At 42.8% G+C, this 17,141-nt stretch overlaps 1 protein-coding gene across 13 annotated transcripts in view; it reads left to right on the top strand.

The window, feature by feature from the left end:
- Positions 1-12,132, top strand: part of TRAF3 (TNF receptor associated factor 3) — a 69,452-nt gene extending 57,320 nt beyond the window's left edge. For all 13 annotated transcript variants that reach the window (XM_039712549.1, XM_039712548.1, XM_039712546.1 and 10 more), the window contains 2 exons: positions 2,976-3,150; positions 4,354-12,132. In XM_039712549.1, coding sequence (XP_039568483.1) covers positions 2,976-3,150; positions 4,354-4,925 — 747 coding nt within the window. In that variant the 3' untranslated portion in view covers positions 4,926-12,132. The remainder of the gene's footprint in view (positions 1-2,975; positions 3,151-4,353) is intronic.
- Positions 12,133-17,141: the final 5,009 nt, after the last annotated feature.

Raw genomic sequence — 17,141 nt, 5'->3', positions numbered from 1 at the left:
TCCAGTATTGGTTGTCAGGTGACCTTTTTGGCTGGGGAGTGGCAGCAGCATCACAGCATCATCTGCACTGTGAGGCATCTGACACAGTGTAAATGCATCAAGGGAGTCTGGGCACTGGTAGGAGCCTCTTGTTTTCAGATGAGTTTTCTATATATTGGTCTTTAAGGAAAGTGTTTTTACCAAGGGTGTGTGATACTTTTTTTGGCTGCTGTCATATGGAGAGGAACTTTCACCTGCAGTGTCCAGTCTTTCATATGGAAATGGAAGCATGTGAGTAAGCCCATTGTAAGCAGGGTGGAGACGTGAGGTACTGAGGGACAAAAGAAACGGTGGCCTCATGAACATAAAATGATTTGATGAGTAATACCTTTCCTCAGAGGAGAAGGACACGTGATTTCTTTTCCAAGTCAAGCAGTACCTTTTCTAGTCTGTTCTTCAGCTTTTCAGTTTCGACCTATCAGTTGCAATGGAAAGGTCATTACAGCTCTTCAGTTCCTTCTGCCATTTTCTGAAATTCTTTTAGTAAGTATAGCTAAAATTCTGGAAGTTAGTAGAAATGCTAAACAGAACCCTGTATGAAAATCAACATCAAAAGGAGCTCACAATGGTTTGCCAAGCACATAACTCGGAATTAATGATCCAGAGAGGTCAGTTGCTAGAATGAAAAGTGCATGCAGAAAATTGATATCTACTTGAAAATTTATGAGTACAGTGTGAGACATCCGTGTGCTTTCTAATGGAATAATTAGAGTGAAAATCTCCACTGCTGCATTTAATTCAGATTTAGTACATCAGTATCTCCCAGCAGGAGGGAGGTTGACTCCCTGTAGGGTAAAAAGACAGAGATCCCATTGCTTTTTAAAAATTAAATAGAAGTCTTATTTCTGATTATTTTATATCTCTTGAATTCTTATATCAAGGTACAGTAGATAAAAATGGTACACATTTGCCAGTGTGAAACAGAAGCAGCTAAACCAGAATTGGTTATACGTGTACAAAAGTAGAATGTTGCACGGATTGATGGAGAGAATTGAGCCCCTAGTAACAGCTTTGGGTAGACTTCTCCCAAGAAGAATAGCTTAGAATTGTTCTGCATGTTTAGCACTTCCCCTTTCATATAAAAATGTGATCATTTATTTTGTTTGATGCTGTGTTAATCCAAAGAGGTGCAAGCTGTGAGCATTGTGCAAACCCCGGCCACGTTACTGTTCTTGCCTTGGAAAGTTCATGTGTGGTATGAGTAAAGGAAAAATATCAGACTTGGGCATATTTTAAGTTACATTTGCATGTTAACTGTGAACTAGTGACCAAATCCTTTGGTTCTGCTCTCCCAACATGCAGTCAGGCCATGCTGTGGTATGTTTCCTTATTTATATGGCTAACAGCCCTTCCCTGCTCTACTGTCTGATTACCATCAGCCCAGGTGGGAGGGTGTGACTGTGTTGGTAGGTGGTGTTTCATAAGTCCAGGCAAGCTGCTTCATATATTTACTGGGCCCATACCCCTGGCATTTATGATTCAGTGCACAGCTTTCCTTCACAAAGCCCTAATTCTGGAAGTGAGAGTTACATAACTTGTCTTAAAACATGAACATAGAAATAAATAGTTAATCCTGAAATATGTTAGATTGCTCAGTTGTTTTGAGCCAAAAAATAAGACTCCTAGAACTTGATGTTGCTAGCTGGCTCATCAAATTGACAACCTTCAATTAATGGTTACAGACTTTCAGTACAACTGAAACCAGGTGATTAAAAGCAAACCGCTCAAAGGGCAGAAGGGTTTTCCCCATCAGTGGGGAACACTGAATCCCACATGGCCAACCAGAAGGCAAATGCAAAAGAAATTTATTTTCTTGTTTTGTACTCAACTGCCACTTTATTTTTGTGAAGAAATGAAAAATCATTTTTACGTTTGTTGGCTCTATATGATGATAAACTATAAAGCTATAAAGTTAGCTTTGGAATTTAACTGTAGGTGGTAGCAAAAGTAGTTTCTTCTCTCAGATATTTTTGTTATCATTTGAACTTCACAACTGATTATAGGGTTCTGGCTAAAATTCCTGCTAGTCCAAATTAGCTGTGATAATGTGAAGTGCTGTGTATTTCTTGCATTGGATTTGAGGTAGATGGGAAATATGTTCTTTATATTTTAATATACTAAGGTGCTTGCAATGTCCCTCTTTGAGAGAATACTGGCCTTTTTGTCTGTTTCTTTCTTGAGTGTTATATTTCATGCCTTTCCAAAACCAGCTGGGCTATTTTTTTGTTTTCTTCTTAGAAAGACTCAACAGAAAATACCTTCAAAATGCATGGGTTGTTCAGTTTAGGAAGTAAGAGTGGGAATTTTAAAGGTACTTAAGGGGACAGAAGTGGTCATTTACATTCTTGAGGGCTTCTGATATGGTTGTGGGCACATAATAACTTAGGCTTTGATGACTGATTTATGTGAGCTGGGAGCTTGCACATGTGTGTACTCATATTCCATGTGTGCAAGAATAATGATGTTTTCCTGGAGGCATAAGTTATTTTTCTGTAAACCAATATAAACACAGCCATTTGATCCACACCACAGGAAGCTGTGCCCATATTTTGTTGCTTAAGTGCTGTCACATGAAACCCAACAGGTATCAGCCCATAATACCAATATAGAGACATCCAGAAAATTGTTCTTACATTGAAGTTTAAAAAAACCTCAAAAATCAAACTGCCTTAGAAAATAGGTACACACTAACAAGTCCCTTTTTTAAAACAAGGCTATTGCTAATTCTGATATGCAGCACTAAAGATTTTTTAAGTGTTTCATAAATACCTGGGCTATTCCTTTAAATTTTCAAGGTTTGTGTTATTAAATACTAGACAAAAGCAAAAATTGTTTATATTGGAATTCATTCTTATTACCAACATATAATCTTTGCTTAATTTACGTAAATTAATGTCCTTGTGTTATTTTAACTTGTGTGCTCTTATTTTATAAAGCGAGTGATAGACAGTCAAGCAGAGAAACTCAAAGAACTGGACAAAGAAATCCGTCCCTTCCGACAGAACTGGGAGGAGGCTGACAGCATGAAGAGCAGCGTGGAATCCCTCCAGAACAGAGTGACTGAGCTGGAAAGTGTTGATAAAACTGCAGGGCAAGGAGCTCGGAATACAAGTGAGTGTGAGCACAATGGGCTGAGGTGCTGTTGAGAGGAAAACAGTGTCCCTTGAGTGGCACTCCCATTGTGACTTTTATATGGAAACATCAGTAATGCTGATTCTTCTGATTTTTGAGTAGGAGATAGTGTATTTCATGTGTTGATGGTGTGGCATTGCTTCCATGCTTTTTCTTAGGCCTAATTATTGTCTTCTCTTTTGTTTTATTGACTCTTGTCTTGACTGCATTGTTAGCTCATTATAAACAGTTTCTCAATTGATCTTTGATAGCTAATAGCTTTCAGCAGCTTCTTTAAATATAGTCGTGGTATATTGACATTTTTTACTACTCTTCTCCCCTGTGAATGGATCAGTATGGTTATCCACCTGAAACCACCCATCCTGATTCTATTAGACAGGTGTATTTGATCCTAAGAAAACGGAGATCTGCTTAAGAATAAGGCTGTTATGCTTCTGAATAAAGACTGGAATTCAGCAGGACAGTGTAGATCACATGCAAGCATTTAAATGATTGTGACAAAGAACATTTAAATAGATTTGTGTAAGATAAACCCTGCCTTATGAATTCATCTGCTTCTCAGTATTGTGTGTTGGTCAATTTTGCCAGTAACAAAACAAAAGAGTAACATGAAAGGGAAAGGGGACACAGAAGACATAGCTCTCACTCCAAGCTAAATAAATGACCATATAATACAGATCTAAGCTTGAAATTTTTTGTTTTTTAATGCAGAACTTTGCATTGTAACAGCACTTGCTTCTGAGACAAATAGTGTCTAAAAAGAATGTTTTGAGTGATCAAGAATGCTTCTGAATTTCAGAGGGATTACATAGGATGTGTAACTTCTAAGGTCTTACCTGCTAAATAGCAATCTGCAGATAATGCTACCAAGTCTCCTTTCAAAAACTGGAAGCCTCTAGTTATACTGTTCAGTAGCCAGGAAAAAAATCTGTTAGATGATTTGAATATTTGACTTTTACTGCATGTACAATTAACACCCACATTTGTAAAAATCCCAGCTAACCTAGACATCGGCCAGCAAATTAGAGCCTGTAGAAATTGCTTCATCAGTGGCCAAATGCACTTTGGTTCTCAGGGAGGGAAGTGTTTTCATACCCAGTACTAGCACTGGTATGAAATTATTATTATTACAGCCTTTAGTAAGCAGCAGTTTCTCACCCCCATCCTTTCTGTTTCTGGCAGGCCTGCTGGAGACCCAGCTGAGCAGGCACGACCAGATGCTGAGCGTTCACGACATCCGGCTGGCTGACATGGACCTGCGCTTCCAGGTCCTGGAAACTGCCAGTTACAATGGGGTGTTGATCTGGAAAATCCGAGACTATAAACGTCGGAAGCAAGAAGCAGTCATGGGGAAGACTCTGTCCCTGTACAGCCAGCCCTTTTATACTGGATACTTTGGCTACAAGATGTGTGCCAGAGTTTACCTGAACGGGGATGGCATGGGAAAGGGGACGCACTTGTCTCTGTTTTTTGTCATCATGCGTGGAGAATACGATGCTTTGCTTCCTTGGCCCTTCAAACAGAAAGTGACTCTCATGCTCATGGATCAGGGACCGTCTCGACGCCACTTGGGAGATGCTTTCAAGCCAGATCCGAACAGCAGCAGTTTCAAGAAGCCAACTGGAGAAATGAACATTGCATCTGGCTGCCCTGTCTTTGTGGCTCAAACTGTTCTAGAGAATGGAACGTATATTAAAGATGATACTATTTTTATTAAAGTCATAGTGGATACATCGGATCTACCAGACCCCTGACATACACTGGGGGAGGCGGATTAAACAGAAGGCAACTCCGTTTGGGGGTTTTGTATCAGTTTGTCTTCAATCAGAGGTCCTAAAGCTCACAGAACCACCTTGTGGAACAGATGGAAGAGTTTGAAGGCATAACTGCATAGGGTCCAATTGCGAAAGTAGCAACACATTAAGAAATCATACCATGGTATATTTTTTAATAGAACTAGCAACACTTGAGCTCTGACGAATCACTTATCCCTCGTCAGGATAGTGGTTATGGTCAGAGAGGATTTTTTTTAACTTATTAATGATCTAGTCAATTGGAGGTGAAAAGACATATACAGTATGTGCTGAATCAATTACTGACTTTTATTTCTTTTAAGCTAGAATACAAGAAAAACCCTTCACATGTGGGCTAGCTGGAAATTGTCAGCATGTTAAAAGAAGATGAAGTAATGTTGCAATTATGATATTCTTTGAAAAACTGAGGTGCAATCTTGTCTGAAATATAGTATATTGTCTTTTTAAGGCCTCATCTGGTCTCTGTTTTAATAATTACTTTGTCAGAAGATCTTGGAAAAGTATCCATGTCTTCTCAAAAGTATCTGAATCAAAATCATATTTTTATTTAAAGTTCTATTGTTACAGAAAACATTTTATTTTAAAACTGTTGATAGACTGATATTTCTTGGAAGAAAAAATAGAAGATATCAAACACTGGTTATCACTTGTGATAGGAAAAAAAAACTATTCAATTCTGTTATTTCTCTTTAGAAATGTAAACCTACAATATATGTCGTAGTTAATGACACTATTTCAAAATTAAGGAAAAATCACTCATGGATGCTGTGCATCATTATCAGATTTATAATTGTTTTCACCCTAAAATAGGGCATTTGTTGAACTTTGGAGTTCTAAACGGAATCCTGTACATTTTTTAAAGTTCTGCCCCATGCTTTCCAATCAAGCTATATATGTTGCACATTATGCTGTCAGCAGTATATAGTATTTTCAGTATTGGGGAGGAGGATTAGTGCTGAAAAAAGCCTCTATGTTTGTTCTGTACTAGCAGCCATTGCTTCAAGACAAACCAGCAATGTCTTAATACAGTGATGGTGGCTTGCATGCATACATGTGCCTTAGATGTGCTGTGCTGCTTATAAACCATAGCTTTTTATTCAGATTAATTCTGATATCTGAAATGGTAGTTTAATTGGACTTCAGGCATAATGTTTAGCCTTGTCTTCAGAGCCCTTAGGTACCTTGCAATGTACGAAACAGAGGCCAAAGCCCTCTGCTTTGGCTTCTGCAGCTTCTATGACTTGGCCATGGTGGAATCCATCCTGTTGAGGTGCCAAAACGTTATGCTCAGTGCTCCTATGGAGCTTGGACTAGACAGTCTCCATGGCCACTGCAAAGGCAGGCAACATTTTTCCTCTAATGCCTGTGGCTGTAAGGTGGCATCACTTGAAACTAATCCATCTGAGAACTCTGGGGCTGTGAATATGGATGCTCGTGGCAGCTTCTCATAGCAGACAAGCATCCTAATGGGGAATGCATGGGCTTCTTTCTTGTAACAGCCTCAACTGTAGTGAAAAGCGTTTGCTAGCCCTGAAACATGCTGATTGCAACCTGCTGTGTTCATCTGCTTCTATTTAATAGCCTGTGACAAGCAAGTCCAGAGACACAGCCTGACTGTGGTGCTCTTTAAAATCCTGCTTAAGCAGAGCAGGCTTGCACCACTGTGTTTTCAGCCTTCGTGGGCTTGAAAAACCTATTGCATCTCAGCCTTTAGTGTCAGGCTGTATCCGTTTTCTGCTTTTTTGAGGCATAGTCACAATTTTTGTCTAAGGTGCAGTTGAATTCATGCCTTTGTATTTCAGCTTGTCTTTGCCGTTGTCTTTTTTGGCTGTGCCTTCACACACAGTGCCTGCAAGAAGTATTTATGGATATACAATGCATGCTAAGTGGTCTTCATGGGTTTTCCAGGCACCTGCTAGAATACTGCCTGCTGCTGATTGTCCTGACTGTCAGCAGCAACTTGTCTTCCTTTTCTTGCCTTCCATTGTCCGGGTACTTTACTCCCTCTATGGTACGTGGCTGTCAACAGGTGCAAGCTCAAATATGGAGGCACGTGCTAGCATTTAATTTCTAGCACAGAAGGAGGATGTTCTGCACAAGACATAAATATCTACAGATATACCTGCATCTATATCTCTAGATATAATTGTATGGCACTTGCAGTTTTATGCAGGCTGCATAAGTAAACCCATCACTTACGCTTTAGGGCGAAGGTTCGCTCAACTTGTGTCATTTTAATAATTGTGAATGTAGGCAGCTGAGCTTTTGTGTTTGTGCATCACAGAATTTTACTGAAAACAGGATTCCCAAGTGGAAATGTCCAAAGGACTCTCCTCCCATTGCTAATGCATGTCTTGTAAAATTAAATGAAACCGTTTGGCCATCTCAAAACAGTTTATATCCTGTTTCAATCTGGGACTTGGAGGAGATTTTGAGTATAAGCAGGGCCCGGCATATTCTGCAGATTTGTGACTACAGTTTCCAACTTCTGTGACAGAATTGTGCTTCTAAATCCAAGCTCTTTAAAAGAGGAGGAAAAAAAATAATTTCCAGCCTTTGGTGATTGAGGACTTTGAAACATGTGAATGTGAAAACCAATAGGGAAGTCTTCCTGAGTCTGCACACAGCCTAAACTAGTAGCTTTAAGAGATCTGAATATCTCGTCTTGGTGGGATATTGACTCAGAAACTTCACAGAGAAGTTTAAATATGAACACTGCTAACTATCTAAATGCCGATCACTGTAGCAGAAACATCAGTCACTGTTGTATTTCACAGATCTCTATGCTGCTTTCCACATCTCCCAAGTGCCAAAAGCACCAGCTGCCAGAATCTTCAGCTTCACTTGGGCAGCTTTTATAATGCAGTAATGTGCTATCGATATAAAAATATTTTTGCATATGTGCTTTTTATCACAGTTAATAAAATGGAGGCCTACTGCACTTATTTTTTAAAACTACATGAAGCTGCCAGAGAATTTCCAGTTTGCCAACCCTGCGTACTGTGAAATCCAGGATCTTGCTACACAAATGTAGACACCGCCTGCTGTGGAATACCTGAAGCCTTGACTGTAACACCCCTTTCTCCACAGAACTCACAGGCCATCTCTGTAGAGTTCTTACTGTGTACATAGAAATCGGTTTCCTCTGCTTTCCAGCAAGGAGTATGTAGCATTTTGTGAAAACAAGGCCACTGTATATTCTCTAAGTTGAAAGGAAAAGATACCTGGTGCTTTACTCAACACTTTTAAGTTATTTAACTGTTTCTCTCATCGCTGAAATGCCCTTTATCCTTTTTCTCTTTGTTCCTGACTGAGATATCCGAAGTTTTCTAGGGACTGTCTGTTTAAAGTGATTTCTGGGACAAAACCCTGCCCCTACGTATACTCTTGAATCCTGGCAAGCTCCTGGGGGCTGCCACTATTGCCAGGGGGTCCCAGAGTATTTGCATTACTTTGAACAGAGCTCGTTCAGTGGAACCACGTTGTCCTCTACTTAGTAGTAATTCTTAGCAGCACACAGCTGAAGTCTCTTGCTGGTGTTCTTTCTTCACGGTGACGCTCCAAGTTACGTACAAACCTCTTCTGTTTCCAGCTTCCTCTAGGGAGATTCCAGTGTGTGACAATCTGGATGTTGCCCTTTGTGTACACTCTTCAGCACAGAGTGAGTGCACCTGTTACCTAGAAAGTCTTGAATCCTAAGCAGGATGAAACTATTTGGGTGTTTGAAGACCAACCTGCAATTATGATGCATGACCATGTCTGCATTGCTTCTCTGAGCTAATTAACTGGGGTCTTGTTTCAGTTACTGTCTACACGGTACACCTTCAACTGCTGACTTACAATATGCAATGTTGATTTCAGCCTTGTACTGTAAATGATGTTCTTCACAAAGAGAATGTGCAATAGGAAAAGGGAATGGTGGGTGGCATACTTTTGATGGGAAAAACACGTTAGTTTTTTAAAAACATAGAAAAAAATGAAATGCAGCTTATTTCCTTTTCTTGTGGTGTTTTCTACTTGGAAAAGGAAAGATGAAGATATGTGCCTGTTTCTGTGCCTGGTGAATTTCTCAAATGCAAAGGTAATAGAGATTTGTGTTAGCTGGGATTTAAGTGCTGAACCCATGAATGTTAGGCTGTGGTTGTATCGCTTCTGTTTCCTCAGCTTGCCATGATTATGGCTTGCTGAGCTGGAGTTTAAAAGCTACCACCTATTTGTATTTGTATTCCATCACCTGGGATAGGCATTTCACCAACAGTGCAGGGTATCTGTTGATGTTTTGTTCAGTTTTTAAAACACTGGTGCTCTTTGGTCCAAGACTGAGAAGCGTGTAGGGAGTGACAAGGAAAGTTGCCTGCACTGCAGAAGAGTGAAAAACATGACTGCAGTATTGATGCCTTTGATATGATTTAACTATGCAAATATACAGATAGGCGAGGGGGGAAATTCCTGGGTTGCATACCTAATCTCTTAGATTTTGCTCTGTAAATTACTTGTATGTGTGTAGGTACATACATATACACACAGACATGCATGCACATAAATATGCAAAGTCTTTTCTTTATGTAGAAGTGATGAAACAAAACCCTTTCCTCCAAGTTATACTTGATCAATTGGTGCAAATATAACTTGCTGCTAAAGGAGGATCTTGGCTAAGGGCAAACTGATTCGTATCTTTCAGGTTTGAAGACCTGTATGTAGCAAACACTTCATTTAGCTTTTCTGAAGACTCTGAATTGTAATTTAGGACACATGTTCTTCCTCATGTTGTGATAATTTGGAGATTCCTGTATTTTAAACAACTATAGCGATGGGCAACTTTTTGATTGCAAATTATTTCCTCTAATTAGGAAAAAAAATTATAAAAAGCATCTGGACCTCTTCCCTGGAATTCCTGTCCTGTTCAGTCAATACCTTGATATTCTGGTTGACCTAGAAGTCAAAGCTACTGCAATAAAAGTAATTGATTTGGCAGTTTAATCTCAGTTTTTAATACTGTGTACAGTGTATAGCAAGTGCTATTTCTCTTTTTTGGAACAAGGAAATCAAGGATGAGATGTGATTTTCCCACAGTCACAAAAGGAATCTCCTGGAGCCGGGACTGAATGAGAGGTTCCAGTTCCCTAGCGTTATCTCTGAATCACGAGGTTTTACTCTTTTAATATATTTATCCCTTAGAAGAACTGGAAAATAAGTTGACATACCCTGAAGACCCACATCAGGACAGTAAGGGCTAGAATTAAACATACAAGCTGTCATGATTTGGGGTTGTTACACGCGTGGTGGCCCAGACGCACGGAGTGAAGGCCAGCACAGCATGTCAGTGTCAGTAACAGCAGCAAACCTGTGTCCTGCTCTGTCTGTTCAGAATTGTCCAACAAAACCAGTCTTGTTTGATGCCCCTCTTAACTAAGGAGGGCAAATACCATTGTACAGTGAAGTGGGTTCATCTTTGTTCTACCAGTCAGTGTCACTGACCATTTCTTCCTTGTGGGGCTTTCTCCCTTTTTCTGTAAACCAAAATCTGGAGGGCTTAATTGTTCTTTCTTGCCTCTTAATCCAGGCCTTTGCAGAGAAGCACCAGATAGGAAGGTTGTGGAAAACTTTGGATTGCTGATTCAGGGACATCCTCTTAAGATTTAGAAGACTAGAGTTATAAAATACAAAAGGGATCTGACTATTCCTGTTTCTCTTCTAATATATGGTCAAGACTGCAGCTTCTGTCTTCCATTTCATGATGTCAGTGTAGATACTAGGCTGTGTTTTTTCATTATTTCCCCTCCAAGTTAGGATTAGTTCCTTAGGTTCAAATCAGTTCTGAATTTCACAGAGAAGCACCTGAACCAAAACCCTGGATTCAAACATCCCAGACTTGATGTGGAATTCAAATCTGGATCCCGACTCTGTGGCTTACTAACCTACCCATTCAGGGAAGGGTTTGTTGTCTCTATGTGGTGTTTGTGTTTTTGGTCCTTTGGAACTAAGCTTTTAATTTGGTTGCCAGTTCTGCAAGGACTTTTTAACTTCTTAGCAATGCCGGTGTTCACACGCTCCATTGCTGGCAGTGCGATGCGTAGTGATAAAATTTGACTCTGTCTAAGGGTTACTGAGATAAACCAGCATTACCATTCGTAAAGGTCATTTCTTGCATAGTGTTCCGAGCTTGGTATTTGAATATAGCTCGCACCTGAAAGGACACATCTTCCAACTATGACCTGCATCACTGGCAGAGAGTTGTGTAATCTGTACTTGTGGAATGGGAAGGTACAAGCTTCCATCGTTGCTGATGCATCGTGTAATCCACCTATTTTGTTTTTCTTATCGCTGTTGTTTGGTTAATACTTTTTTTTTTTTTCAGTTTTATAGAAAAAAAATGGGGAAGTTCAGGATTTTTTCTACATGGTATAAAACTCCAATGAATTAGTAGTGACTAAAGAGCTGTGAAAAATACCCCATTAGGAGATGATGGGCTAAATGTAGGTCCATTTCTCTTAGACAAGTAGGATAACCTTTAAGATGCATGGAACAACATAAAAATCGGGAAAACTAAAGCTGACATTTGTTTCCAAGAAATTCTGTGAGAACTATCTATGGAAAAGACATCAGTGATTGAGAATAATGTACAAATTAATGTGTTTGAAACTTGTGTATCCATTTCTTTAATCTCATACTCTTCAGTGAACGGTACACTTGTGTTCAGTTTTATGATCAAAAACAAAGACCAAAGAAGGCCAGCCTCATTTGATTGTGTATATTCTGCCTGTCTTAATTATCAATAGCTGTAAGGATACAGTGCAAGTGATCTGGTAACCAGTGGTTCTCGTCCTTTTCTTTTAGGGGGGGAAAAACAATTTTAAAATGTATAATTTATTGCTCAGCAATAACCATGTTGTTAAAATAATAATAAAAAAATGAATTAGCAACATGTCTTAATTTCCCAATAGCATTATTATATGTTGTATTTCAGTTTACTGTATATTGTGTTTTTGTATTTATTTGTGTTTGGAGGTCTTGCTATGTCTTTTTGTGTTTTAAATGCTAATAAACAAGGACAGTGTGTAAGAGTGTAGAATGCTGAACTCTGAAATGCTAAACTGTGTTATTAAAGGAAAAATAAATAAGTAGGAAATAATATTTTTTAAAAAAACCTGGTGTGTTGAATTTGAATGACTGCTGTTGACTTGCAGATGGCCAGGGTGCATCCTTGCTCCTCTATGAGCCCCACTGCATGGCTGTTCTGTGCTTTGTGCTCACACACCCAACAGAGCCTTACTGTGGCATTTCCCATCCTCTCCACTTCCCATAACTTCTGTCAGAGTCCTGTTTTCCATGTGCTAACTCTGCTGGAATAAACCAGGTGATGGTGTTCATCCTAACATCAGAGTTGAGAGCCCTCATGCAAACAGAGTAGAAATAAATGGAATGGCTTTTTATGCATTTGTGGTACACCGCTTTCCCAAAGAGGTATGGGAAAGGATAGTTGAAGCATCGCTTAAATGTCTAAAGATTTAGATTTCTTATTTTTTCTCCTCTTTTGTCATTAGTGACTCTTCTCAGCTCAGAACCGCGTGCAAAGTGTGTGCTCGAAGTCACAGAACATGATGCAGTCTGTAAAAACACCAGACAGTTCTGGAATGTGTGGAGCAATAATATTTCCACCACGTTTCAGGTTCAGCCTAGGGATGAAAACCCTGATCCCCTGGGGTTTTGTATGAAGCATGTAACTTCTACCGAGCACCACACTGTTGTTTCTTTCCTATTGTCCTTCCCACCCCTCTTTTACTGAAATTGCCGTTTCCCTTCCTTCCCATCGCTGCAGGGGCAGTACTGGGTTTAGCAATGCAGGAATGTCCTGCCTGTGCTCAGACACAAGACCGCAGTGTCTTGGCAAAAGCCCCACCGCGTTGCTGGCCTGGAATGTGAGAAGGACCTGGCCAGCCCATACCGGTGTTTGGAACAGGCTCTCTGAAAGTGCTGGGCAGCCGAGTGCCTTCTGATAAAGTGGGGATGCCAGAGAAATGGCAATTGCAGGCAGGTGGGCATGGTGAAAGGGGAGGGTGGCTAAGGAGTGCCATCCTCACCTCGTGCAGGGGGGATATTCCCTTTGCTGCTGGGAGCAGTCACTGTGTCACTCTGGATGCTCCGTGTGCCAGCTGTCCTGCTCATCAGCCTTTCCACTCGCACTCCCAGCGTTGGCACTTGAGGCTGCACTGCCTGGAGCTCTTCATATCTCTGCTGTGGAGCGTGAAGGGGTGGTGAGCTTCCTCGCCTTAATGAAGTGGGTTACCTTCCAGCAGGGTCCTCTGGAGAGGAGTCTCCTCCTCCCAAATTGGGGAGCTTGCTGCTCAGATGTGTCACTTCCATCATTACAGAGCAGCAGGATAAGCAGAGAGGAAACAAATTGCTTTAAACGTGAAGGGAAACACTAATTCTCACCTCCCTACTCCTCCTCCCCCAGCAAAGAATCATAACTGAAATGGCACGTGGTGCCCTTCCTGGCTCCAGTGAGCCTTTATAGAAGGTTTCTCCTTCATGCCAGGTCCCAGAAGGTGACTGTCATCTTCATGGGGTGCTTTCTCCCAGTGGACCATCTGGTACTTAAGCTGACAGGAGCAGAGTGCCAGCTCTGGGAGCTCCAAACAGCCAGGAAGAGCAGGGTGAGGAGCTCCTGGGCTACAGAGGGTGCTGGCTGACAGGAGCACTGCCAGAGCCTGGACCTGCTGCGAGGGCCATCTTTTGGAAGAATTGCAGGGGTTTTTTAAAAAGTTTTTGGGAAATTTTCCAGAGTTTCAAATCTTGGGTTTGCTTGCTGTCTGGTAAGAAGTCAGAGGTTTTCAAAATGTTCAGTCCTGTGTATCCTGCTCCTTGTTTGCTTCAATGTGACCAAGCCCTGGAATTGTCTAAAGAATGGGGAAATATTCAGTGATCAAAATAAGTGGTGAAATAGGTGATTTCCCCCAACCTTCCCCAAAGCCAGTTATTCCCTGAGTCAGTTGTGTGGCTCCTTCCTGCACGCCTGTATTGAGCCCTGGAGGCTGTTCCTGTTGAGTAATGTGTCTGGCTTGTTGTTTGGCCAAAACAGGTGAAAACCAAGTATCTTCCCTACCCGCCCCTTGACAAATGTGGCACCTGGGGAAGCTGAGCCCTCTCAGATCTCTTGTTCCTTCAAGGGTTTTTGGCAGTGAGCACTGGACCTCAGCATGTGCTCTGGTGTGTTCTGCATGCTCACAAGAATGGGGAATGGCCCAAGCCAGGAACGGAATTCCCACTGGCTGGGCTGGCAAACACAGAAGAGACCTCAGGAACCGACTTCCACCCCGCAGGCTGCACCTTGGGTTAAGCAATGTCTGGGCACAGCTGGTTTGGTTGCAGCTGTGTTTTGGCAGCGTGGCTGTGTGAGCAGAGGTGGGAGCTCTCTGCAGACACTGCTGTGCACACTCCATGGCTGCTTTGTGCCAACACAGAAGCTTTGCAGAGATTACTTGGATTTTCCCAGCTGTGGCCCCTTTAGCAGGTGTCCCTGGGGTAGGTAGTGATGGCTGGTGAAAGACACTCAGTTTTCTGAGGATAAAAAGAAATCCCAGCCATGCACAGGGTTGGATGGAGTGGGCTGGTTCCATGTGCAGCTTGGCCTGGGCTCAGGGCTGAGAAGCAAACCTGGTTGCTCACACCCCTGCATCCGCAGAGATCTCGCTCCTTGTGGACACCCCTAACAGGAAGCTCTTGTTCCCCTGCTTCACACTACAGGATAAAAAGTGAGCTGGGGTGTGGCTTCCAGGTAGCTCTGAGATCAAATGTGACCCTGTCCAGTGACTGCTCCTGCCTTGTTGCCCCGAGGGTAAGGTGACTGTGTGGCTGCTGGAGGCCTGTAAGCTGGGGGAGTTCCTCTTGCTGAGTTGGTGTGGAGCTCCAAAGAGGGATTTAACTCCACAGCCTGACTGTGTATTCAGCTTCAGCTCCTGACCAGTCCTGAAATGAGGCCGTGCCTCTCCCAGCAGCACACACAGCTCCTCTGCCACCAGAGATTGCTTCTGGCAGTATAGATGGTGCTGTTGCACCCAAGACTATCTTTTTCTTAAATTAAAGGAAATATCACATGGGGATTTTTTCTGGTTGATGCTAGGGGCTGCCTGTTTTAAGGGAAGCCATGAGATAGAAAACAGCTAGAGGGGCTGTCCCTTGCCAGGCCATTTCTCCTCATTTATTTAAGCTAAGTTCATGTTCAAACCTTCAGCAGTGCTGCACTGTGCCAAGGAGACTGGCAAACATTGTGTGCCTGTGTACAGCCCAGATCCCAGAGTGGGTGGCTTCAGCACTGAGGGTTTGGAGCCAGTTTGGCACACCTTTACTTCTCCCTTCTCTCTGTTTGAGGCCATGGCATGTAATACAATTACCACAGAATAATTTTCCCATGCACTTAATGACTTTCTGGGGATGGTGCCATTGCTGCTTGGCTGCTTGGAGGGCTGCAGGAAGCGTGTGGGGGGCAGCCATCCACCTTGGGGCCTGCACACACAGCATCACTGCTTTGTGCTCAGCACTGAGCTCCCTGTCCAGATGCAAAGTCCTGGGTCTGAGTGCTCATACTGGGGAAAGTCCCTTGTGTTGCAGGTCACAACTTTTAAGCAGTGAGGAGAGATGCAGTTGTACAACAGAGAAATTCTGGGAGGTGCTGGATGTCCCTGAAGGGCTTAAGGAGGTGGCTCTGCTGGCTCCCTAAGCAGAACAGTGTTTTTGGCTTTGATGCCCACTTATAACTCAGTGCTGGGAAGGTCAAGCATCCACTGAGTGCTGTTTGCCCTCTGTGATGGTGATGTTCTTGCCCCTCCCAGGGGCATTGTGGGCAGCCAGCACAGGGGAGCAGAAGGATGGGCAGGCAGCAAGGAGTGAAATATACTGATCTCTGCATTAGGACAGCTGCTTTGATTTCTGGGGACTGATTTCTCCTTCCTTTCAACTTTGTTTCACTCTCCCTGTAACCACCTGACCCAAAACTTGCTCCTGTGCAATCTCCCATTGTGCCTGTCTGGTCCTGAGGCTCAACAGCATCTTGGGACAGTAGCAACAACAAAAGCTGGGATGGAGAGGAGTGTACTCCAGCCATGGGGAGAGACCTGCAGTGAGGTTCAGGTTATTCTGACCAGGTTATTCAGCAATGCTGCAGTGAGCACCTGGCCCCAGTAATGAGTTTTGCTGGAATTTCTGTCATTCCTCTACCCTGCCCTGTCCTACCCTGGTGCTGGAGCAGGGACTGTCCATCCTTGAGCAGAGTTTCACAGGCAGACTGGGGATTTTTGACCTCTGCCTGCTTGCCAGATGAGTTCCAGCTCATTTAAAATCAAGTACCAGCTTTGGTGGCACAAGCAGCACTGAGAAGCAGCAGCTGCAGAGTACAGAAAGTAAAACTAAGGGTGTGGAGAACACTCCAGCACTCTGGGTTTCAGGGGCTGTGGCACTGCTCTCTGCACAGGGTCCCATGAGCAGCTTCTCCCATCCTGGCTGTACTGCAGGATGCTGGAGCCACAGACAAGCAAGCACCTGCCCTCTGCTCACTGCAGTCCTTTCTCCAAGTTCTTATTGCCAAGTATCCATGATTTCTAATTTTTCCTCTCACTATTAAAATACAGGACATCTCACTGCAGCCAGCATTCACCCTGAGAGTCCCCTAGGAGAGATTTGTGAGTGGTAATTAGAGTGCAGGAGCCTTTCACCTCGAGGACATCTCTCAGCATTGAGCTCCCTGGGTAGAAAGTGCTGACTGTGTTTTGGCTGATGCCCAAATTTAGAGCTGCAGCTCTAAGGAGCTTTCTCTCCTGGCACCTCAGTCAGTCTGCCCAGCTGGAAGCTAGGAAGCAGAGGCAGTATGAATGGTGGGATGGGGATGGTTTGCTTCCTATGCCTGCACTCTTAAATCCTTGAAGACGTCAGGTGAAAGCTTCTTGTGGTCTGTGTGCCTTCTACTGGATGACCCTTCCAAGAACTTCACCAGTTTCCTTCTGGCCTCTAGTAAATCCCTGCATTCACTCATCTTCTGCCCTTGCCCTGCTGGTACCAGTGTCAGGGGAAGGGCAGCTGAGCTCCACACCTCTCTCCTTGGCATCTGCCTCTGCCACCATCCATGCTCTCCCCCCATCCTTGTTTTCTCCTAACACACCT

The sequence above is a fragment of the Passer montanus genome, unplaced genomic scaffold (assembly GCF_014805655.1).
Source record: "Passer montanus isolate IOZ18808 unplaced genomic scaffold, ASM1480565v1 scaffold27, whole genome shotgun sequence".
NCBI classification, from domain to species: Eukaryota; Metazoa; Chordata; class Aves; order Passeriformes; family Passeridae; genus Passer; species Passer montanus.
This window is presented reverse-complemented; position numbering and strand designations above follow the sequence as displayed.